Raw genomic sequence first — 22,905 nt, forward strand, 5'->3', positions numbered from 1 at the left:
TGCTTAAAGTCCTCTTAACTTTCAGCAAGCAAGGTTTTGTCATCTGCATAATGCAGGTTGTTAATGAGTCTTCCTCCAATCCTGATGCCCTGTTATTCTTCATATAGTCAGCTTCTGTGATTATTTGCTCAGTATTCAAATCGAATATGTATGGTGAAAGGATAGAACCCTGATGCACACCTTTCCTGACTTGAAATCATGAAGTATCCCCTTGTTCTGTTTGATCAAGTGCCTCTTGATCTGTGTACTCGTACCTCATGAGCACAATCAAGCGTTCTGGAATTCTCATTCTTTGAAATGTTATCTATAATTTGTTATGATGCACACAGTTGAATGCCTTCGCATAGTCAATAAAACACAGGTAAACATCTTTCTGGTATTCTCTGCTTTCAGCCAGGATCCATCAGCAATATCCCTCATTTAATGTCCTCCTGTCAATCCAGCTTGAATTTCTGGCAGTTCCATGACGATGTACTGTTGCAGCTGCTTTTGAATGATCTTCAGCAACATTTTACTTGCATGTGATATTAATGATATTGTTTGATAATTTCTGCCTTAAGTTGAATCACCTTTCTTTGGAATAGGCATAAAAAATGGATTGCTTCCAGCTGGTTGGTGAGGCAGCTGTCTTCTAAATTTCTTGGCATGGACGAGTGAGAACTTCCAGCACTGCATCCATTTGTTGAAATATCGCAGTTGGTATTCTGTCAATTCCTGGAGCCTTGTTTTTCACCAATGCCTTCAGTGCTGCTTGGACTTCTTCCTTCAGTACCATTAGTTCCTAATCATATGTTACGTCCTGAAATGGCTGAACATTGACCAACTCTTTTTGGTACAGTGATTCTGTCTATTTCTTCCACCTTCTTTTGATGCTTCCTGCGTTGATTAGTGTTTTCCCTGTAGAATCCTTCAGTGTTTCAACTTGAGGCTTGAATTTTTTCTTCACTTCTTTTAGCTTGAGAAATGCCCAATGTGTTCTTCTCTTTGGTTTTCTATCTCCGGCTCTTTGCATATGTCATTATAATACTTTACCTTGTCTTCTTGAGCTGCCCTTTGAAATCTTCTGTTCAGCTCTTTTACTTCATCGTTTACTTTCGTTTTAGCTACTCGAAGTTCAAGAGCAAGTTTCAGAGTCTCTTCTGACATCCATTTTGATCTTATCTTCCCTGTCTTTTTAATGACCTCTTGCTTTCTTCATGTATGATGTCCTTGATGTCATTCCACAATTTGTCTGGTCTTCAGTCATTAGTGTTCGATGTGTCAAATATATTCTTGAGATGGTCTCTAAATTCAGGTGAGACATACTCAATGTCATACGTTGGCTCTTGTGGACTTGTTCTAATTTTCTTTAGCTTCAAATTGAATTTGCATGTGAGCAATTGATGGTCTGTTCCGCAGTCGGCCCCTGGCCTTGTTCTAACAGATGATATTGATCTTTTCCATCATATCTTTCCACAGATTTAGTCGATTTGATTTCTGTATATTCCGTCTGGTGAGGTCCACGTGTGTAGCCGCCACTTATGTTGTTGAAAAAAGGTATTTACAATGAAGAAGTCGTTGGTCTTGCAAAATTCTATCCTTTGATCTCCAGCATCGTTTCTATCACAAAGGCCATACTTTCCAACTACTCACCCTTCTTGTTTCCAACTTGCACATTCCAAACACCAGTAATTATCAATGCATCCTGATTGCATGTTTGATCAATTTCAGACTGCAGAAGTTGGTAAAAATCTTCAATTTTTACCAACCTATATGGTTGGTGCATAAATTTGAATAATAGTCATATTAACTGGCCTTCCTTGTAGGCGTATGGATATTATCCTATCACTGACAGAGTTGTTCTTCAGGATAGATGTTGAAATGTTCTTTTTGACAATGAATGCAATGCCATTCTGTTTAAAGTTGTCATTCCCATCGTAGTAGATCATATGATTGTCTGATTCAAAATGGCCAATACCAGTCCATTTCAGCTCACTAATGCCTAGGACATTGATGCTTATGTGTTCCACTTAATTTTTGATGATTTTCAATTTTCCTATATTTATACTTCGTGTATTCCATGTTCCAATTAGTAATGGATGTTTGCAGCTATTTCTTCTCATTTTAAGTCGTGCCCCATCAGCAAATGAAGGTCCCGAAAGCTTGTCTCAATCCACGTCATTAAAGCTGACTCTAGTTTGAGGAGGCAGCTCTTCCTCAGTTGTATTTTGAGTGGCTTTCAACCTGAGGGGCTTATCTTCTGGCACTATACCAGACAATGTTCCGCTGCTGTTTATAAGGTTTTCACTGGCTAATTCTTTTCAGAAGTAGACAGCTGGGTCCTTCTCCCTAGTCCGTCTTAGTCTGGAAGCTCAGCTGAAACCTGTCCACCATGGGTGACCCTGCTGGTATTTTAATATCTGTGGCATAGCTTCCAGCATCACAGCAACATGCATGCCCCCACAGTACAACAAACTGACAGACACGTGGGGGATTCAATCCATAACAAGGGTTAATTGCGACTGTAAAAACTGTAATTGTAGAAGCTGTAAGTATGAAGGAGTGGACTAAGGAGAAAGCACTGCTAGACTGGAGTACAGTGGCTGAAACTAAAGTCCCTTAAAGGTTTTGCTATGTTGATGCCTTGTGAGGTTCAAAGCAAGGGAATAATCTTCTCTGTTAAATTTTATCAGACACTAGGAAGGGTGAAGACGAGATGAACTATTGGAGAACCTGACCAGATTAGATGGACTCCTGCAGCAGACCTGAACAGCTGGAACCTGAGTAGGACACTTTTGTCCTACTGAAGGACTAATTTTTAATGACTGTTTTGGATGGGTAAAATGATGGGGTGGGGGAAGTTATTCTCCAAGTATGAAAGAACCTAGAAAAGCCAGTGGGTGGCCTGCGGTGTGATGGATCACTTTTGTGTGGCCTTTCTCACTATGGTCTTATAACTCCCACCTAAGTGATTGGGTGGGACTGTGAAATAAGGTAACTGTGGCCCTCCAAGGGGATTGGTTACTTTTGCCATCCCACTAGGCTTACAATGAGCCATTCCAAGGCGGGAAGAGTGGGATCTCACCACCGCGGAGGAAGACGAGCCAAGAGTAGAGTGCGTCCTTTTGATCTGGGATCCCCGCACTAAGAAGCTCCTGGAACCAGGAGACAGAGAGAAGATGGCGAGATGCAGTGGCACAGAAACGGGAGAAGCAGAGACCAGCAGGAGACAGTGCATTGGGATTCCCAGCCCATGGAGCTAGAAAGCTGAGTGCCTTTGAGCAGGAGGCTTGCTGGAAGAGTGGAGTACCTCTGGGCACCTGGTGGAGCTAGAATTGCCGACCCACCGACTAGAGCTGAGTGCCCTTGGGCTGAGGCTTACTCGCTGAGTGGGTGCCTCTGAGCCTTTATAGGCAGATCTAAACGAGCTTTGTAACATTTGCCTGAACAGGACAGAGGCTGAGCGGCCAGAGAGAGGTGTGCCTCTGGGCACGGCTGAGAAGAAGCTATCCTGATGAAAGAACTGTATCCTGACCCTTCCTGAACCTGAATTGTAAGCCTTTACTTCCCTAATAAACTTCATAATTGTGAGTACTGTCTGTGAGTTCTGTGTGCCCATTGCAGTGAATTATCGAACCCAGGAGAGAAGTAGAGAGTGCAGTGGGAGGGACAGTTGGTATCAGAATTGGTAAAGATGGCAGAGAGAGTAGGCATGTCTGACCTCCATCTCATAGGAATTAGCCTTGGGCTGTTGATCTTGATTCTCCTTCCCCCTCATGATGTTAAGAGGTGGTCAGATGCCACCCCCAACACATTTTTACATCTCAGTTTATCACGATGTTGCTTACTGGTCCAGTTGTGACGATTTTTGTTTTCAATACAAATCAATATAAACCTGAGTAAAGACTGACAATATCAGATGTGGTCAAGGATTGGGAGTAACTGGAACTTTCACAGGGTGCTTTCTTGTTGTTGTTAGATGCCAAGTCGATTCCGACTCATATCAACCCAATGTGACAGGGTAGAACTGCCCCATAGCGTTTCCTAGGCTGTAATCTTTATGGGAGCAGATCACTAGGTCTTCTTCCAAAGAGCTACTGGGTGGGTGTCATGAACTGTGTCTCCCCCCACCCCCAAAATCTGTCAACTTGGCTAGGTCATCATTCCCAGTGTTGTATGATTGTCTACCATTTTGTCATCTAATGATTTCCCTATGTGTTGTAAATCCTATCACTATGATGTTGATAAGATGGATTAATGGCAGTTACACTGATGAGATCTACAAGATTAGATAGTGTCTTAAGCGAATGTCTTTTGAGATATAAAAGAGGGAAGCAAGTAGAGAGACAGGGAGACCTCATACCACCAAGAAAGCAGTGCCAGGAGCAGAGCACATCCTTTGGACCTGACGTTTCTGCACGGAGAAGCTCCTAGTCCAGAGGAAGATTGATGACAAGGACCTTCCTCCAGAGCCGACAGAGAAAGCCTTCCCCTGGAGCTGACACCCTGAATTTGGACTGCTAGCCTACTAGACTGTGAGAGAATAAACTTTGGTTTGTTAAAGCCATCCACTTGTGGTATTTCTGTTATAGCAGCACTAGATGACTAAGACATTGTGTTTGAACTACTGATCTTTCAGTTACCAGCTGAGTGCTTAACCACTGTACCACCAGGGCTTCTTACAGGGTGTTAGTGAGAGTGTAAAATGGAACAACCATTTTGGAAAACTGTCAGGATCTACTACTAAAGCTGAATACACAGATATCCATGCCCCACCATTCCACTCTTAGGTATTTACCCTAGAAAAATAACTTATGTTTACAAAAAGACTTTGTGCAAGAATGTTTATAGCCACTTTATTAATAACGGCTAAACACTGGAAATAACTAAATGTTCTCAACAGGTGAATGGAGAAACTATATTGTGGTATAGCTACACAATGAAATACCACACCGCAATGAAAAAAGAACAAATGATACACTCAGCAACGTGGACAAATCTCCAAAACATTAAGTTGGGCAAAAGAAGCCTGACACAAAAGGCAACCTACAGTATGCTTCCACTTACTGTATATGAAATCAAGTACAGACAAAACTAATTTATGTTGCTAGGAATCTACATAGTGGTAGTCTGGGACGTGTGTGGTTGACCTCAAAGGGGCACAAGGGAATTTTCTGGGGGGATGGAAATGTACCATATCTTTAACTGGGTGGGTATCACTCTAGGGACAACTAGCAAAACTCATCAACCTGTTCCTTTTACTGTAAGTTATACCTCCGTAATGAGTTAGAATGGACTCCACAGCAATGGGTTTGGTTTTTCACACCTCAGTAAAGTACTTAAGGAAACCCTCATGGTATAGTGGTTAAGAGTTTGGCTGCTAACCACAAGATTGGCAGTTCAAACCCAGCAGCCGCTCCTTGGAAACCCTATGGAGCAATTCTATTCTGTCCTATAGGGTCGCTATGAGTCGGAATCGAGCAACGGGTTTTTTTTTTTTAAAGTACTTAAAAAAATAAGTTAGGAAAAATTAACACAGGCAAAAAGTTATAGGACGTAAACAGCTCGGTTTTGTGTCTGAGCCAGAACATCATCATTTTCAACGAAAGGGATCTGTTGCTTATGATCAGTTCTCTTACTCTCACGCTGAGGGACCCCCTTCCCCCACTGCCGATGCAAAATGCGGTCCCCTCCACGATGGACTCATTCCAAACTCCCAATCTTCCTCGGGGCCCTTTCAGAGCCTCTACCGTGAAAGACCAGGAGGCCGCGTATTGACGCCCAGTCCCAGAATCCGTGGTTCAGTGCTCCGTACAGACCACACTTCATAAGGGTGGGGCACTCAGCACACACCAATAATCTCAGCTTCGGTTACCAGTACTAAATATGGCGGCGGCCGCGGCTGGCAACTACCCGGTCACGTGACAGCGTGGGGCGGTGCCGGCCTCAGTCAGCCCACTTGGGCGTGCCTACTTTTAGATTGGCCAATGAACTCGAGGCATACGCACCGCCCTCCTTCCTATCTCCACCAATAGCCTACCGAGGCTCGGTGGTATCCAATCACCGCCGCCGCCACTCTTGAATAACAAGACAGCGGTCCAGTGAGTGGAGCTGCAGACGACCGCGGGAGGCAGGAAGCGATCCTGCTCGTGCCGGAGCGCGCGGTTGATAACCGGAGTTGGTCGGCTCTCCTAGCAGCACGCGGATTTGAACCGAGAATCAGGTGAGCGGCGGGTCGGGGCGCGGGACCGCGGCGCGGAGCCGCCAGGCTTTCGGGCGAGCGGGTGATGGAAGAGTCGGCTGTGGAGGGAGTAGAGGAGGGGGCGCGAGACCGGAGGGGTGCGAGCGGGCGTTTGGGTGCCCTGCGCGCCCGGCGGCCGTTGGGCGCAGGGGCGCATGCGCGAGGGATGGGGGCCGTTGGCGTGTGAGACCGCTTCCGGGAGGGGTTGTCTTGGTCGCCGGCCTGCACAGCCTGACCTGAGACACGGAGCCCGTCTGTCTTTTGTCCGAACAGAGCCCGAGGCAGCCCAAGGCGCTTTCCGGGGGGGCGAAACGGGGAATTGGGGCCGCGATGGGAGAAGCCGAACCTTCGAGACGGGACCGGCCTCTTGAGTCCCAGGGTTCCCCTTCACCCGGCTGTGTTCTTGCTCCGCGTTTGGGAGATTCGGGGTTCTAGAGATTTAGGGGAAAAATATTTTTTTTGGAAATAGAGGACGCCAGTAAGGAGCATACTTCTGGGTGGAAAACTTCACTTAAGAGCGAATGAGTGCGAGTGTTGCGTTTGTCTTGTCACTATCCCAGTGTCAGCTTTCAAAACTCACCCACTCCAGGAGGCTCGCCACGTCCTGTCTCCTTCTGATCTAATTTGCTTGGAGCGTTAGATCCTGTCTAGCCATCTCCTGGAAATTTTTCTACCTCAAAGTGTTCTAATTCCCACCAGAAGCAAACCAAAAAAAACCCCGCAAAACTTCATTTGATCTCCCTAATAAGTTTAAATACACCACCTCCTTTTGGTCACCCAGGTTTGAAGCCCAGAGTAGATGACCCTGGTTCTTTGTTCTTGAGTCATCCAGAGTGTCTGGATTATTCCACTCTCTTCTTTGTACTTAATACCCTCACCCTGGTTTTCCCTGCTGCTAGTCCATACCCTACCCCATCCTCATTCTGGTTGAGTTACTCAACTCACAACCTCATCAATGATTCCCTGTTGCATAGCAAATTAAGTACAAACGCCCTGGTCTTCTGCCTGCGCTTGAGCCATTCACCAAAAGGGTCTCGTGCTTTTCTGACTGGCCTTTCTTGGCTCCTGTCTTCTTCCCTGCTGCCTGGCGAATGACCCCTTTCTGTTTTTTGTTAGAATCCTCAGGGACCTTATCAGGTGCTGTCTCTTTCAAGGATCAGGTAACAGGCATGCTTACTTTAGCCCCAGAACTCTGCCTTGAGGCCTTGATTCTAGTAGGGCTTTGAACCGGTTTGTTTCCATTTGATGCCCTGCTGAGAGTTTGCGTTTCCACCCAGATATACTGAATCAGAATCTACATTTCAACCAGATCCCCTAGTGATTTTTATGGATCCTGGGGATCTTGTTAGAATGTAGATTTGGATTCAGTATATCTGGGGTGTAAAGGCAAATTCTCAGTAGTGGGGGTCGAATGGAAAGGAACCAGTTCGAAGCCCTGGATTCTAGTTCCATTCATTCAATCATTGCTTAGTGAGTACTTCCTTGCTGTGTGCCAGGCCCTGTTCTAGGTGCTGGGGACACAATAATCCACAAAACAGCTAGTCAAGTGAGAATGACAAGTACATGATATGTCAAGTGGGAAGAAAAACAAGCTGGGGCAAGTGTTTGATATGACTGGAGAGTGTGCTGTCATAGTTGAGACCCTCAGGAAAGACCCTTCTGTGGCGACATAATTTGAGTGGAGGAACAGCAAGTGCAAAGGCACAGAGGTGAGTCTGAGGCATAGCAGCAAGGCTGGCGAGAGAAGGCAAGTGGGGGGATGAGATCTGAGGGTAGTGGGGGGTCAGGTTGTGTCAGGTGTGATAGGCCATGGTAAGGACTATTCCAAGCAGGGGGAGCCATGGCTGGGGGTTGTGAACAAAGGAGTGACATGATCTGACTCAGTTCCCTCTGGCTGCTGTGGGAGGGGGTGAGGTAGAAGCCAGAGATCAGTGAGGAGGCTGTTGTCATAATCCAGGCAAGAGCAATGGGGGCCCAAGTGTCCGGCAGTGGATGAACAGGGAAACAAAACGTGGTGCATGTGTACAATGGAGTATTATCCAGCCATGACAAGGAATGAAGTTGTGATTCATGCTACATGTGGATGAACCTTGAAAACATTGTGCTAAGGGAAGGAAGCCAGTCACAAAAGACCACATGTTGTACAACTGCATTGATATGAAATGTCTAGAATGGGCAAATGCATAGAGACAGAAAGTAGGTTACCAGTTGTCAGGGGATGGGGAGATGGGAGGGTGGGGGTGGTAGCTAAGCGTATGGGGTTTCTTTTTGAGGTGATGAAATGTGCTAAAATGATTGTGGGGATGGCTGCACGTGTCTACATTGTGTACTCTAAATGGGTGAATTGTAAGGTATGTGGAGTCTATCTCAATAATACTGTTCTAATTAAAAAAGCAGGCAATGGCCAGTGTGGTAGCAGGGTGAGGTGATGGACCGACCTGGCACGGTTTGCTGGCCCGTCGGATGTGGAGGGCAAGTGAGAAGAGGCAGGCATCGAGAAAATGGAATTGCTGCTTAGGAGATGGGTAGAGCAGGCTATGGGGAGAAAGTTTTGTTCTGGACATTTTGAGTTCAAGCGGGGGTGTGGTGGACGCAGCTGCACAAACGATTCTGGAGGTCAGGGGAGAGGTTGCCTCCAGAGACACAGACTTGGGAGGGGTCAGCACAGAGATGTTTAAGCGGGAAGGACTGGATACAGTCACAGAGAAGACGAGAAACGGGGCCCAGGGCACTCAGCACCGAGGCTTGGGAAGAGGCACTGCTTCTGCACTTTAGCCTCCAGTGGGCTGGAGGCCGGGCTGGAGGCCGGGCTGGGGCGGGAGGGCAGAGGGAGACTGTCCTCAGCTTTGGATCCCAGGTATCACAGCTGCACCCTATGGGTGCTCTGTATGATGGGAGTAAATGAAGTGAGGAGGTGAGTGAGCTTTGTATTAATTCCATTTGCTTTCTCGGCTTTAGTTTTTATTGGCCCCAGGCCCAACGGGAGGCCTTTTCATGAGAGCACTTAATTATTCCCCTGTGCCAACCACAAATAGCGGGAGAAGCCAGGCTGGGAAGACACCACTCCCTAATGAACACCCTCCTCCGGCATCGCAGCAGCCTTCTCCGGGGCAGTGACCCCCATCTTTAAGTCTCTGGGGTCCTGTGCTACGCAGCGCAGCAGGGCACACAGAGAATGGTGGGGAGGGGCTGCTTTAGCCTGGGGGTCTGAGGAGGCACTTTAGAGCTGAGAAGGAGCCTTCTTGTGAGGACCTGGCAGCAGAGGCTTGTGGGCTCCATTAGTCTGAGAAGCAAGGCTGGGCTGGTATGAGAGGGGTGATGCTGAATGAGGAGGGCAGAGCCCCACAAGGAGGGGTGGAAATTGGGGCTCACTCTGAGAGCACTGGGAAGCCTTTGAGGGTCTCTGTGCACGTATGTGGGTTTGACCACCGGGTGTGTATTTTAGCTGCCATCCAGTCGGCCTCTGACTCACAGGCACCCCGTGTGTTACAGAGTAGGACTGCTTCATAGGGTTTTCTTGGGTATAGTCTTTACAGAAGCAGATCTTTAGGCCTTTCTTCCATGGCACCTCTGAGTGGGTTTGAACTGCCAGCTATTCAGTTGGTAGCCTAGTGCAAACCATTTGTACCACCCAGGGACCTTGGTGGTGTGTGTTTTATGAGGGGCAGGTGTCGTGGGGGGGCAGGGGGGCAAGGTGAAGTGGCTTGGACCAGGGTGGTGGTGTTGCAGATGTGGAGACAGGATGGAGTAGTTGGAGGCATTTCACGGGTGGAGCTCGCGGGACCTGTTGATGATTTGATATGGAGGTGATGGAAGGAGTCAGGATGGTATCGAGTAGTCTTGGCTGGGTGGGCCTCCGTGCCTGCTGTCAGGACCGGCCAGCAGCACCATGCCCCCCAGGACCTGTCCCCCTTGCTGGGCGAATTTTCCTGCAAGCACCTGGGTCACTGGCCTCTACCCTCCTCTGCTCTGTTCTCAGCACTATGGCGGAACAGGATGTGGAAAACGAGCTTCTGGATTATGAAGAAGATGAAGAGCCCCAGCCTCCTCCCGAGAGCACTCCAGCTCCCTCCAAGAAAGACGTCAAGGGTTCCTATGTTTCCATCCACAGCTCTGGCTTCCGGGACTTTCTGCTAAAGCCAGAGCTACTAAGGGCCATCGTGGACTGTGGCTTTGAGCACCCATCTGAGGGTATGCCTCCTTGTCTGTCTCCTCCTGCCAAGGCCCTCTCATCAAGACCATCTCTGTCCCTGGATGGGAGCACTTGCCTTCCCAGTGGGCATGGTGGGGCCCATGGTCCACGGGGGCCCAGTAGCTGCCCTTTGCAGTGTGGCACTCTGCTTTACCAGGCGGATACCCCAGACTCACGGTTGTTTGCGACATGACGGGGCTTGGCCTCCTCTCCCTGCCCTCACCAGGGCCCTCAGCCCGCCTGTGAGGAGTCTGCACAGAGTGGGCACCCAGCATCTGGCCGCTCACGTCCTTTTCCTCCCACAGTCCAGCACGAGTGTATCCCCCAAGCCATCCTGGGGATGGATGTCCTGTGCCAAGCCAAGTCTGGGATGGGCAAGACGGCGGTCTTTGTGCTGGCCACCCTGCAGCAGATCGAGCCCGTCAACGGACAGGTATGGGCAACCTCCCATCCCTGCCCGAGACGCTGGGGCAGCCAGCAGAGGGCCGCCCTTCCCAGGAGCCATGCTGTGTCCTGTTCTTCTTTCACTTCTTAAACATTTCTGTCTTCGTGTTCTTTTTGTGGGCTTTTAAAATTAAGTACAGCATTTAATTATAACAAAATCAGGAAGTACCGATAAGCCAAAAAAAAGTATTTGTGGTTTTTCTATACAGAGATCACTTATTTTCTTTTTTTTTTAATTGTACTTCAGGTGAAGCCTTACAGAACAAATAATTTTTCACGAAACAGTAGTACACATATTGTTTTATGATATTGGTTAACAATCCCACAACATGTCAACCCTTTCCCTTCTCAACCTTTTTTTTTTTTTTGGTGAAAATATACATAGCCAAAAAGATACACTATTTCAAAAATTTCTAGATGCACAGTTCAGTGACATCGATTGTGCTCTTCCAATTGTGCTGCTATTCTCACTTTAGATGAAGGCTTACAGAACAAAATAGTTTCTCATTAAACGGTACACATGTTGCCCTATGACAATGGTTAACAAGCTCACAACACATCAACACTATCCTTACTCAACCTTGGGTTCCCTATCACCAGCTTCCATGTCCTCTTCTGCCTTCTGGCCCTTGTCCCTGGACTGCTGTACCTCATTGGTCCCATTTGGTTTTATGGAGCTGTCCACTCCCTGGCGGAACGGTGAACCTCGGAGATGACTTCACCACTGAGCTGAAAGGGTGTCTGGGGGCCATACTCTCAGGGTTTCTCCAGTCTCCTTTAGGCCAGTAAATCTGTTTTTTTATTTTTATTTTTTTGAGTTAGAATTTTGTTCTATATCCTTTTCCAGCTCTGTCCAGAACCCTCTGTTGTGATCCTGGTCAGAGCAGTCAGTCAGTGGTAGCTGGGCACCATCTAGCTGTACTGGACTCAGTCTGGTGGAGACCTTGGTAGCTGTGGTCCATTAGTACTTCAGACTAATCTTTTCCTTGTATCCTGTTCTCTTCATTCTCCCTTGCTCCCAAAGGGATGAGACCAGGAGATCACTGTTATTTTAAATGACGTGTGCTTTCCTAGATTGTTTGTGTGTTTTCATAAAGGTGGAGTTATACTGAACACAGCTCCGTTAGAGAGCGCAGGCCACCTGGGCTAGGCTGGGCCTCGTTGACCTTATTGCAGGTGCTGGGTAGAGGTGCCCCTCAGGAGCTCCCTGCCTCCTGGGGTGGAAGATAGGCTTCAGTAGCTAGGAGAGGCTGGAGGGCTGTGAGGAGGTGGAGGCATGGGACGGGGCCTGCTGATGGCCTAGGTGTGGGGAGCGGTGGGAGGTTCAGCGTGGGGCGAGGCCCGAATGTTGTGGGCCGGGAAGGGAAGAGTGCACCGGTGTGGGCTTTGGGCCTGGGAAGGTTTAGGACCTTAGCTTAAGGTCCCCTCTCTTCCCACCCTACAGGTGACAGTCTTGGTTATGTGCCACACTCGGGAGCTGGCCTTCCAGATCAGCAAAGAGTATGAGCGCTTCTCCAAGTACATGCCCAATGTCAAGGTGAGCCCCTCGGGCTGGGCCAGGCGCCCAGTGGTCTTCTGCAGTGTGCTGGCCTCGGCTCTGGTCCAGTCAGCATTTACTAAGCTTGGCTGCAGTATCTGCCTTTGAGGTTTGTGGTGGTTTATGTTCCTTAAAAGCCTGATGAATTATGCATGGCCCGAGTCCTGTGCTGCCCCAGCCTGGGGCTGCTTTTCAGGGGAGCTGGCCAGGCTCTCAGGCCTGTGTCCGTGCAGGCCTGGCCTGTCCTTAGGCATGGGGGTGGTGGTGGACATCCTCAGGGGCTGCAGGCCTGTGCTTGCAGGGCCATGGGCCGGGCGTTAGCCTGGACAGGGGCTGAGCCTTCATCCTTGGTGGGCAAAAGCAGCTTCTCCCTGTCCCTGCAGGTGTCTGTGTTCTTTGGTGGCCTTTCCATCAAGAAGGATGAAGAGGTGCTGAAGAAGAACTGTCCGCACGTTGTGGTGGGGACCCCGGGCCGCATCCTGGCGCTTGTGCGAAACAGGAGCCTCAACCTGAAGAATGTGAAGCACTTCGTGCTGGACGAGTGTGACAAGATGCTGGAGCAGCTGGGTGAGTGCCCGCTGCGGTTGTGCCCTGCCCGCAGTCCTCCCTGGGTGTCGAGCCAGCCGCCCGGGGCCCTAACAGTAGGCTTCCTGAGGTGGGGTCTTGGGGGTGGCCAGCACATAGGTCTTCCTTGAACAGTTTTAGGGAATGATCTGGTTTTGCCAGTGTGTCTGCTTCTTCCTGAGCCCAAGCTGAACGGGACTGCAGGCATAGGCACACGTTGGCCCCAAGGAGTGCCATCACCTAGCAGCCTGTGGCGTTTGTTCTAGGCCCCCCTGCCCTTAGTGAGCCCTGACAGGGCCAGTGGGAGACAGGGCTTGTGTCGGGGGCAGCTGCAGCTCTCACCCCAGCGGCTGTCTCTGCCTCAGGCTCCCCTCCCTGAAGCGTGGCACGAGGCGCACTGGCACGGCTACTCCGCGCTCGCCACGTGTAAGTGGACCACAGCTCCTCCCTCGCCTGTGCTCACCCCGAGTCCAGCCCCTCAGGCACCTTGGGACTCGCCCCTCTCTCCACTTGGTCCCATCTCACACCGCCTGCCCTCATCATGGTGCCAGCAGCTCCCTGGCTCAGGTTGGGAGGGGTTTGGGCCTAGTCTTGGGTGGGGGCCGTGGCCTGGCAGGCACTGATGCCCGACTGTTTCCTGCCCCCTATCCAGATATGCGGCGGGATGTGCAGGAGATATTCCGCCTGACGCCCCACGAGAAGCAGTGCATGATGTTCAGTGCCACCCTGAACAAGGAGATCCGGCCCGTCTGCAGGAAGTTCATGCAAGATGTGAGTAGGCTGAGACCACATCTGCCCGCTGGGCCAAGCCTCAGCACAGCCACTCTAGCCTCCCCAGTGCTGTCAAGGCACACGGGATGCTGGGAGGCTGGGTGGAGCCCTCCTTCCCTCCCCTGAGTTGGACTAGAGGTTAAATTCAGCTTTTGATAGAGAAATTTTTATTAAGGTCGGGATACAGCAGGCCCTCTGGGAGGCTTCCCAGCAAAGGAGTCTCCTCTGGAAGGTTCCTTGGGCAGGTAACAGGCGCAGAAGTAAGCCCTGCTCACCCCTGCCCTGCTTCCCCCCGCCCCACAGCCCATGGAGGTGTTTGTGGACGATGAGACCAAGCTCACGTTGCACGGACTGCAGCAGTACTACGTCAAGCTCAAGGACAGCGAGAAGAACCGCAAGCTCTTTGACCTCCTGGACGTGCTGGAGTTTAACCAGGTGACGCTGCCGTGGCGCGTCCCGGGGCTCTGGAGCTTCGGGAGGCTGCACTGCCGCCTGACTGTAGGACGGTGGCCTGACTGCTGCTGCCTCACAGGTGGTGATCTTTGTGAAGTCGGTGCAGCGCTGCATGGCCTTGGCCCAGCTCCTCGTGGAACAGAACTTCCCAGCCATTGCCATCCACCGGGGCATGGCCCAGGAGGAGCGGTGAGTACGCAGGCTGGGACAGCCCTTGAAGGGAGCCTGCCCAGAGACCTGGCGCCTGACACTTCCGCTTGTTCCCCTTGACCCCAGCTTGTCACGCTATCAGCAGTTCAAGGATTTCCAGCGGCGCATCCTGGTGGCCACCAATCTGTTTGGCCGAGGGATGGACATTGAGCGGGTCAACATCGTCTTCAACTATGACATGCCTGAGGACTCAGATACTTACCTCCACCGGGTGAGTGGTCCACAGGCAGCTGCCTCCCTTTTATCCCTCTCCTGGGACGGGGCAGGGGCAGGAAACTGACCCCTGCTCTTGTCCCCTTGCAGGTGGCCCGCGCGGGTCGCTTTGGCACCAAAGGCCTAGCTATCACTTTTGTGTCTGATGAGAACGATGCCAAAATTCTCAATGACGTTCAGGACCGGTTTGAAGTGAATGTGGCAGAGCTTCCAGAAGAAATTGACATATCTACATACAGTAAGTGGGCAGGCTGGGGGCAGGGAGCTGGAGTGGCAGGTCCCTTCCCTGTCCTTACGTGGCCTCCCCTGTGTCTTCCAGTTGAGCAGAGCCGGTAACCCAGCACCTGCCAGGCTGAGGTGCCCCTGCCTCCCACCTGCTGCCTTCTGGTCTCTTCTTCCTCAGCAATGACTAGCCTCTTTTTACTGTGTTAAAGCTGTAGATTTGTGTGAGAATAAACTTTTATTATGGAAACCTGACTCCCACCTGCTCTGTTCTCAGCCATTACCAGCATTTTGTCGGCACTGGGGGCTAGTGAGCAGCGCGTCATCTGCGTTTATCAGGGTGATCTTTAAGTGTCAACATTGAAAGGTTTATACAGATTAAAAAACATTATACAACATTCACAATCTCCGAAAAGTTAGAACCCTCTGCCCTGGGCAGTTGGGCCTGTGTACCGTGAGTTTCAGGCAGCAGAGTTGGGGGCCTGGGCCCTGCCTTTCCTGCCTCTGACATCAGTCTTAGCTTGTGAGGGAAGTTGAACCCCAGCATCTGGCTCGTCTGCTCTGTAGCCAAGATAGATGAGGGAAAGTGCCAGATTGGGGACAGCAGCCCTCAGTCTGTCCCCAAGACCTGTACCCAGGCTGGAGCCCTGGGCCAGCTCATGTCCCCATCCTGGGATGAAGCCAGGGCTGCCAGGGTGGAGCAGAGAGAGGCAGCTGGAAGTGGCTCCACCTGTCCTGGCTGCTGTTCTGTAGTCCGGTGCCAGACCACAGCTGTGGCACCCCACACCCCTCTCCTTGGTGCACTATGGCAGAGGTGGGAGGGTGGAGGGAGCAGAGAAGTGGGAGAGGAAGGGTCGTTTTCAGCATGTGCAAAAGCTGCTGTGGCTGCTGCCAGCCTGTCCAAAACCTGCCTTCACATGCTGGATTCCGAAGGCCTGAGGGCCTGGAGAGGAAGGAGCCAGTGAGGCCTAAGCTGGCGTTGGGGACACCTCCCATTCCTGCACCCCTGCCCAGGCACATCCCCTACCCGGGTTTGGTGGCTGGTGGCAGACGTGGTTGAGCTGAACTCCGAGTACTTGCTCCTGGTGACCAGGCAGACCCACTTCCAGTACTCCTCCCTCACCTGTGGCCCAGGTGCCAAGTTAGTGGAGGAGTGGCCCAGGCCCCACCCTTTGTCCTCCTCCACCCCATCCTGCCCAGGCCCTGGCCCAGCCCCAGGTCGTCCCACCTTTTTGTTGAGCAGGCAGTGCAGCAGGAAGAGGAAGAAGCCCTGCAGGCAGTTGAGGATGGAGAAGATGTAGGACAGGACCCAGCTACGTGGGTCAAAGAGGAACAGGCCGAAGACCCAGGTGGAGCCCAGCACAAAGATCTGGGCCACTGCGGTGCTGGTCAGCATCCTGGGGAGGGGAGGGCAGGGAGGGTCAGCTGCAGTGGGTGTAAGGCCAGGCCTCCTTCCCTGTCTCACCCCAGGCCCCCCTCTCCTCTCCAGCTTTCCCTCTCTCCTCTAGCCCCTCCTCTCACCTTGCCTTCTTTAATTTCTTCATGTTTGGGTTGATTTCAGAAAACTTCTGAGTGAGCTTCCAGACAGTAATCACGAAGATGACAGCATTGCACTGGGTGGGAAAGATGGAACTCGGATTAGGGGGCACCCCAACAAGTCACAGGGAGGCAGGGATGGTCTAGCAGGGGTGCAGTGAGAGACCCGCTAGCTCAGGCTTTGGCTAGGTGTGTGGGGAGGTTACCAGAATGATGACGGTCACTGGTCCCAGGAAGCTCCAGAGGAAGCCGTTGGTCGGTTCCAACCAGCAGCTGCACGAGAGGAGAGGGGTCCCCTCAGCGCCCCCGGAACCCCAGGCTGGAGCCCTTCAGAGGGGTGCCTGCCATGTGTGCACGGCGCTACCCCATGCCCCAGGCCTGCCACACTCACTAGAGGACACGGCCGTAGCCCTGGCTGTTGACAGCAGCCGAGACGCCGACGATGACGCCGGGCGTGCCATAGCCGATGAGGCAGAGCCAGCGCGTGCTCAGGCCCTCGCCCGGGAAGACGCGCACCACGAGGAAGTAGAGCTCCAGGCCCTCGAGGCTCATCCAGCAGAAGACAGCCAGGAAGAAGTAGTGCAGCAGTCCGGCCACCAGGCGGCAGCGCAGCCCCACCTGCGGGGCGGAGCGACGGACGTCAGTGCGGGGCGGGGTCGGCTGTGGGCGGGACTACGCGCCGCCAGAGCCAGTCTCCGCTAGAGTTCTCGGGAGTGGGCGGGGCCTGGACGGGCATGGGTGGGGCCACGGCCTGGAGGGGCGGAGGCGTGGCCACGCGGTGCTAGATCCCGCCCCGACAGTTCACACGGGGTAGGCGGGGCCAAGACGCGAGTGGACGGGGCCACGGCCAGGTGGGTAGGCGGGGCCAGAGCTCGAGCGGGCGGGGCCGCTCGCTTCCCCAGCACCGCCATCCTGGGCCTTGGAGTTGAGTGTAGCCGGGAGAGTGTCTTGCGCCCCTAAAGCCAGAGTGGGCGGGACCGGATCTTGGGGAGGGACAGGGACGCAGACTTTAGGGCTGGCCTCCCGGACTGAGCCTTGGGAGCGGGCGGGGCCATGCCTCCTGGGCTTTGCTACCCAAGCGCTCGGGTGACGGCTGGGCCCCCACGGGTCAGGGCCTCACCTGGCCGCCCTCGTTCTCGATGCCGGCCAGGAAGATAGCGGAGCCCACGAAGAGGCATATGCAGAGGTGCAGGTGCACCGTGGTGCGCGAGCTCTGGATGGGCCGCACCAGCAGGAAGGTGAGGATGCACAACAGCAGGCAGACCAGCGAGAAAGCCAGCCCCACCTTGGTGATCAAGGCCAGCGTGGGGTCCTGGGGGCGGGACGGGGTGGGCGGGATTCAGTCCGGGCTGTGAGGCCTTTCTGCCCTCACAGAGCCCCACCCAGACCCTTCTGGGACCCAGCCTGCGGGACTGTGATCAAGCGGCTCGCCTTCAACATCTAAACAAGCCTGCCTGTGTCTCTGTCATCCGAAATAAACCCTCCAGCGGGAACGGCAGGGATTCCTAGTTTTCCGGTTTCCTGACCCCACTCCTGTGGCCGGCCTCCCGCCTACTGCCCACCTGACTGCTCTGGCAAAGGTCCCAGGCAGCCGACACTGCGCATCCCTCTTTTCCAACACTCAGACCGGCCCACTCTCTGACCTCATCTCCTGCCCCTCCTCCACCTGGCGACACCTATCAACTCTCCGGTTCCACACTTCTGCACTTGCTGGGCCTTTGGCCTGGACCACCAGCCTCCTCTACTCTGCCTGGCCAGCCGTAGTTATCCACCCTGGGCCGGCTCATGGTAGCTCCCTCTGAGGCCACATATGTAACAACTGGTGTGGGGGGACATCAGAGGGCCCTGGCCAGAGCTGGACCCTGCAGTGCCAGGCTGCACAGTTTAGTCGTTGGGTCTTAGGAAGCCCAGTGGCTCGAAGGGAGAAAAGACCTGGCAATCTGCTCTGGTAAAGATTACGGCCTAGAAAACCCTATGGAGCTGTTCTACTCTGTTCTATAGGGTCACATGAGTCAGACCTGACAGCACACAAGGGAGCTCCAGGGAGAGGAAAGAGGTATGGGGCCACCTGGTCTGTCCAACCATTCAGACATATTTGAATAAGCAGTTGGGCGGGAGCACTGAGAACCAGCTGGCTGTCTTCCCTAAGCCGACCTTCTCACCTTCTCTGTTGCTTTCTAAGGGCGGTGCCTGGGCTGCTCACCTGCACATTGTAGTGGGCCATGAGGATGGCAAAGCTGCTCAGGTGGCTGCACCGGCAGGTGGTACTGCCATTCCTGCTGCCTAGCGTCTGGCAGCCTGTGGTGGCCCAGTGTCCACCCGTGTCATTGTCATACTCCCAGAAGGCACAGATCAGCTCCTGCCGTGGCCCTGGTGTCTCTGGCTGTGGGTGGGTGGGGCAGTCAGAGAGGTTGGCTATAGCCCACTTGTGGGTCCTGAGCTTGGGGGCTGGGCTTGAGGAGAGCTGCTTTTCCTTGGTAAGTATTTATGGAGTACCTACTGTTCGCCAGGCCCTGGGGGCACAGCAGTGAACAGAGCAGACAAAAATCTGTGCCCTCTAGGGGCTGACATGCTGTGGGGAGACAGATAATAGATAAACTAGAGCGTGTGGTAGAAGGAAAGAAAAAGTGCTATGAAAAAGTGTAAGTGTAGGGGAAATGTGGCGAGTGAAACGAGGTTAGGGAAGGTCTCAGTGTGAAGGTGACATTTGAACAAGGACTGGAAACAGATAAAGGGCAGAGACATGCAGGGGAAGAAAAATGTCCCAGGCAGATGGAACAGCAGGTGCAAAGGCCCTGAGGTATGTTTGAGGAAGGAGCAGAGTGGGCGAGGCGCACAGTGGGAGGAAGTGGGGAAATGAAGGCTGCAGAGGGGCCGTGGGGACCTGGGCTATGGGGTGAGCAGGAGGGCTGATCCCCCTTCCAGCCTGAGGACTCACAGGGTGGGAGAAGGCGAAGGTGACAGGAAGGCTGAGGTTCTTCGTGTTTCTGTTGCTCAGAAACACGGTGTTGACAGCTGAGAGGACTTTGAGCTGGGCCCCGTGGATTAGGCTTCTATGGATCTCTTCCAGTTTATCTTTCTTCTTGGCCTCCAGGTCCAAGGAGGCATTGGCCAGCAATCTCTGCATGTTCAGGCTAGAGAGGATGCCCACCACGGTGGGACCTGGGGAAGAGACAGACTCACTGCCTCCTCCTGCCCTCCCTCCTCCCACACATTCTCCTCTTCTCTCTCCTAATGCATGGAACCCAGGCTCGGCCAGCCCCACTGTGATGCCTGGAGTCCCATGCAATGGGTCAGAGCTCAGTTAGTACATACTCTGAATCTCACCATGGCCTTCTCCCCACAGGCTTCCTTTCCTGTCCCACAGCTCCCTCTCCTGACCACTGCTGTTACCCGAGTCCTTGTCTTGAGCTGCCACAGCCCAGTTGAGCTGCATCCGAGCCTGGCTCTGGCCCACGGTAACGTTCCTGTCCCCATGCTCCTCCTGCTCCTGGATCATCAGAGACAGCTCTGAGGGGAGAGGAGCCGTGATTGGGGCGCTGGGTACAAGATGGGGCCTGGGGCTAGGCCAGGGCAGGATAAGGCCTCACCTGTGTTCGAAGGGGAATGGTAGGTGAAGGAGGGTTCAGGCAAGGCCTGGGCCAGGATGCTCAGGACTTCTTCGAGGCCCAAGAGCAGGTAGCTGGCAATGTGGTGCCGGGTAGACAGGTTCTGGACCTCCAGGTCCCCGGAAGCCTCCAGCAGCTCATCCACAAACATAATGAGGTTCTGGGGGCAATGGGTAACAGAGCTGCTGTGTCACTGGATCGCAGGGCTGCCCGAAGGACCTTGATCTCAACCCCCACCAGGGGACAGACTGGAGAACCCCCTGGGTTTCCAAGCACAGGGAGATCATCAAGACATTGCAGTAACCAGAAAACAAGGGGATCAGGCCTGTGTGCCTGTATATGCAACAGAAGGTAACGTTTATAAGCTGCGTGCCAGGTGCTATCCAGCATGGTTGCCCCATGTGGTTTTCAAGCACTTGAAATGTGGCTGGTCCAAATGGAGATGGGCTCCAATTGTAAAATCAGATTTCAGAGACTTAATCCAAAATGAAGAATACAAAATATCACAATAATTTTTTTTGTATTGGTTACGTCAAAATGTTTGTATTTAGGATATATTGGGTTAAATGAAGTCTTAAAATTAATTTTGCTTGTTCATTTTTACTTTTTAAAACGTGGCTACTAGAAAATTAAATTTATATAAGTGGCTTACATTATATTTCTATTGGACATGGCTGGGCTCAGTACATATGCTATTACGTATATACATATAATGCTTACTATGTGCCAGGCATCGTTCTTCTATCCTGTTCTCCTATTGGTTCATTGAAACCTTCACACTCACTCTATGAAGTAGGCACCATTTTCATGTGTGTTACAGATGAGGAACTGAGGCCCAGAGAAGGGGAATCACTTGCCTGAGGTCACACAGCATGAAGTGGCAGCACCAGGATTTGAACCCTTGTGGCCCAACTCCAGAGGCGGCGTTCTTAACTACTCTGTTCTATTGCATTATGCTACTCAAGTGTGTGTGCGTGTGTGCGTGCATGTATGCACATACGTGTTGGGGTGGGTATGCAAGTCTGCGTTTGTGTAATGGGGATATATATGGTACGTGTATATTGTGCATATAGACACGTGTATGTCTCTGACCAAAGACCCCTGCTTGGGCTGAGGGCTGTCTCCACCCACACAGAAGCATCCCCCAGCCACACCCAGACTGTCCTGGGTTCCCTCCAGGTCCCGCCCTTACTTGGATAGTGTTCTTGGCTGAGTCTGGCTTGAAGTCTCTGCCCAGATCCTCAACTTTGTCAAAGAAGTGGGAGAGGGTCTGGGGAGAGGAAGATGAGGAGGTCAGAGAGCCCAGAGGTGGGGCTGGGGGGAAGGGCAAAGGGGTGGATGCTATGGGGAGGGATCTCCTGCTTCCGGGGCCCGCTACAGCCAATTACCTTGCTGCTGACTCCAGAGGGCCGGGTCCAGGAGGGAAAGGACATCTCTGTGGGGACAGGACACAGTTCACTAGGTGAGAGGGTGTGTGTGTATGTGTGTGTGTGTGTGTGTGTGTGTGTGTGTGTGTGTGTGTGTGTATGTGTGTGTTGGAGGCATCTGGGGTCAGGTCAGGCCAGGTACCTTTATACTTGGTGGTCACTTGGTTATTCTGGAACCCAGATTTGAGCATTGTTATGGATTGAACTGTGTCCCCCAAAATATGTGTTGTAAATCCTAACAACCAAGCCATTTGAGAATGGGTTGTCTTTGTTAGGCTAATGAGGCAAGATTAGTGTAGGGTGTGGCTTGAGTCAATCTCTTTTGAGATATAAGAGAGATTCAAATAAGCCTGCAGAGGAGAGATGGGGTAAGATAGATGCCAAGACTGGGGCTTCAAACCCATTGGGTCCAGTTTGAACCCCTGTGGAGAATTTGCATTTCTAACAAGTTCCCTGCTCAGAATCTGCATTTCTAACAAGTTCCCAGGAAGTTATACATAAGAATCACCTGGGGATCTTGTTAAAATGTAGATTCTGATTCAGTATATCTTGAGTAGAAATGCAGATTCTCAGCAGGGACCTTGTTAGAAATGCAAATTCTCAACGGGGGTTTGAAACAGAATGAACTGGTTTGAAGCCCTGGCCAAGACACATGGAGATCTCCAAGGAACCAGGAAGCAGAAACTAAAGAGACAAGGACCTTCCTCCAGGTCTACAGAAAGAAAAGGCCCTCCACTAGAGCTGGTTCCCTGAATTCAGACTTTTAGACTCTTACACTGTGAGAAAATAAATTTCTGTTTGTTAAAGCTACCACTTGTGTTATTTCTGTTAGAGCAGCACTAGATGACTAAGACAGGCATCAAGCCTAGGTGGCAGCGGCACTTATACTTCCTGATTGTAGAGGCAGCAGGTGGAGCTGTGGCACCCATGCTGCCTGGAAATGCACTTGTTCATGTCTGGGGACACAAGAAGAGGGTCAGGCCCTGTCCCAGCCTGGGTCAGATTCCCTATCCTCTGAGTGTCTCATCCCCTTCTTCCTGGTTATTAGGCCCCCACCCCATGTGAGATGATGCCACCTGGTGATGGCACATCCCTGAGTGGTGGACGACGGGGGATCATGGGAGTGTCGGGAGGCCTGACAGGAAGCACATGAGCCCCTACAATGTATACGTGTGACAATATTGGAACACCTTCCTCCCAATCAATAATTAGCTGCTGTCTGCTGCCCCCAGGGATCCTCCCCTGGACACCCAGCTTCTTTCCTGCCAGCTCCATATCTTTTCATAGCTAGTCTCAAAGAGGTGATGCCGGGCCAAGCAGGGGATCGCAGCACTCATTGTGCTTGGTTGGTGTGGGTGCCCTAGAATGTGTGACCAGATGTTTTGACTGAGGGTCTCTAAGATGAGGGATCTGAGCTCCGTACCTTCACAAACGGTGTTGTTTGGGCCATTGGGTGACCCAGGTATCGGCTTCCAGCCAGGTCTGCAGCGGCATTTATAGCCACCCAC

At 52.1% G+C, this 22,905-nt stretch overlaps 2 protein-coding genes across 3 annotated transcripts in view; one reads left to right on the top strand and one right to left on the bottom strand.

Moving 5' to 3' along the window:
• The first annotated feature begins 9,918 nt into the window (after positions 1-9,918).
• Positions 9,919-15,055, top strand: DDX39A (DExD-box helicase 39A). 2 transcript variants are annotated; one of them, XM_012559509.2, is made up of 10 exons: positions 9,919-10,411; positions 10,718-10,845; positions 12,301-12,393; positions 12,777-12,960; positions 13,610-13,728; positions 14,032-14,163; positions 14,261-14,370; positions 14,458-14,602; positions 14,695-14,842; positions 14,924-15,055. In XM_012559509.2, the coding sequence occupies exons 1-10, from the start codon at positions 10,021-10,023 to the stop codon at positions 14,938-14,940; spliced, it is 1,467 nt and encodes a 488-aa protein (XP_012414963.2). In that variant the 5' UTR covers positions 9,919-10,020; the 3' UTR covers positions 14,941-15,055. The 2 variants fall into 2 exon arrangements, with proteins under 2 accessions (XP_012414963.2, XP_023580519.1); XM_023724751.1 differs by having other exon boundaries at positions 14,695-14,963.
• Positions 15,036-22,905, bottom strand: part of ADGRE5 (adhesion G protein-coupled receptor E5) — a 21,048-nt gene continuing 13,178 nt past the window's right edge. The window contains 16 exon segments of the mRNA XM_023724765.1: positions 15,036-15,769; positions 15,854-15,949; positions 16,055-16,223; positions 16,348-16,439; positions 16,569-16,635; positions 16,754-16,980; positions 17,483-17,674; positions 18,566-18,745; positions 19,301-19,524; positions 19,756-19,872; positions 19,953-20,130; positions 21,163-21,240; positions 21,359-21,405; positions 22,263-22,300; positions 22,302-22,353; positions 22,821-22,879. Coding sequence (XP_023580533.1) covers positions 15,740-15,769; positions 15,854-15,949; positions 16,055-16,223; positions 16,348-16,439; positions 16,569-16,635; positions 16,754-16,980; positions 17,483-17,674; positions 18,566-18,745; positions 19,301-19,524; positions 19,756-19,872; positions 19,953-20,130; positions 21,163-21,240; positions 21,359-21,405; positions 22,263-22,300; positions 22,302-22,353; positions 22,821-22,879 — 1,846 coding nt within the window. The 3' untranslated portion in view covers positions 15,036-15,739.

Source organism: Trichechus manatus, unplaced genomic scaffold (genome assembly GCF_000243295.1).
Source record: "Trichechus manatus latirostris isolate Lorelei unplaced genomic scaffold, TriManLat1.0 scaffold00258, whole genome shotgun sequence".
Lineage (NCBI taxonomy): Eukaryota > Metazoa > Chordata > Mammalia > Sirenia > Trichechidae > Trichechus > Trichechus manatus.

Bases quoted from the DNA above. Each gene is read 5' to 3' on its own strand.
- DDX39A (XM_023724751.1), top strand. From the start codon at position 10,021: ATGGAGGTGATGGAAGGAGTCAGGATGGTATCGAGTAGTCTTGGCTGG. The intron at 10,412-10,717 runs GTATGCCTCCTT...TTCCTCCCACAG, and splicing joins CTTTGAGCACCCATCTGAGG to TCCAGCACGAGTGTATCCCC. The intron at 14,371-14,457 runs GTGAGTACGCAG...CCTTGACCCCAG, and splicing joins GGCATGGCCCAGGAGGAGCG to CTTGTCACGCTATCAGCAGT.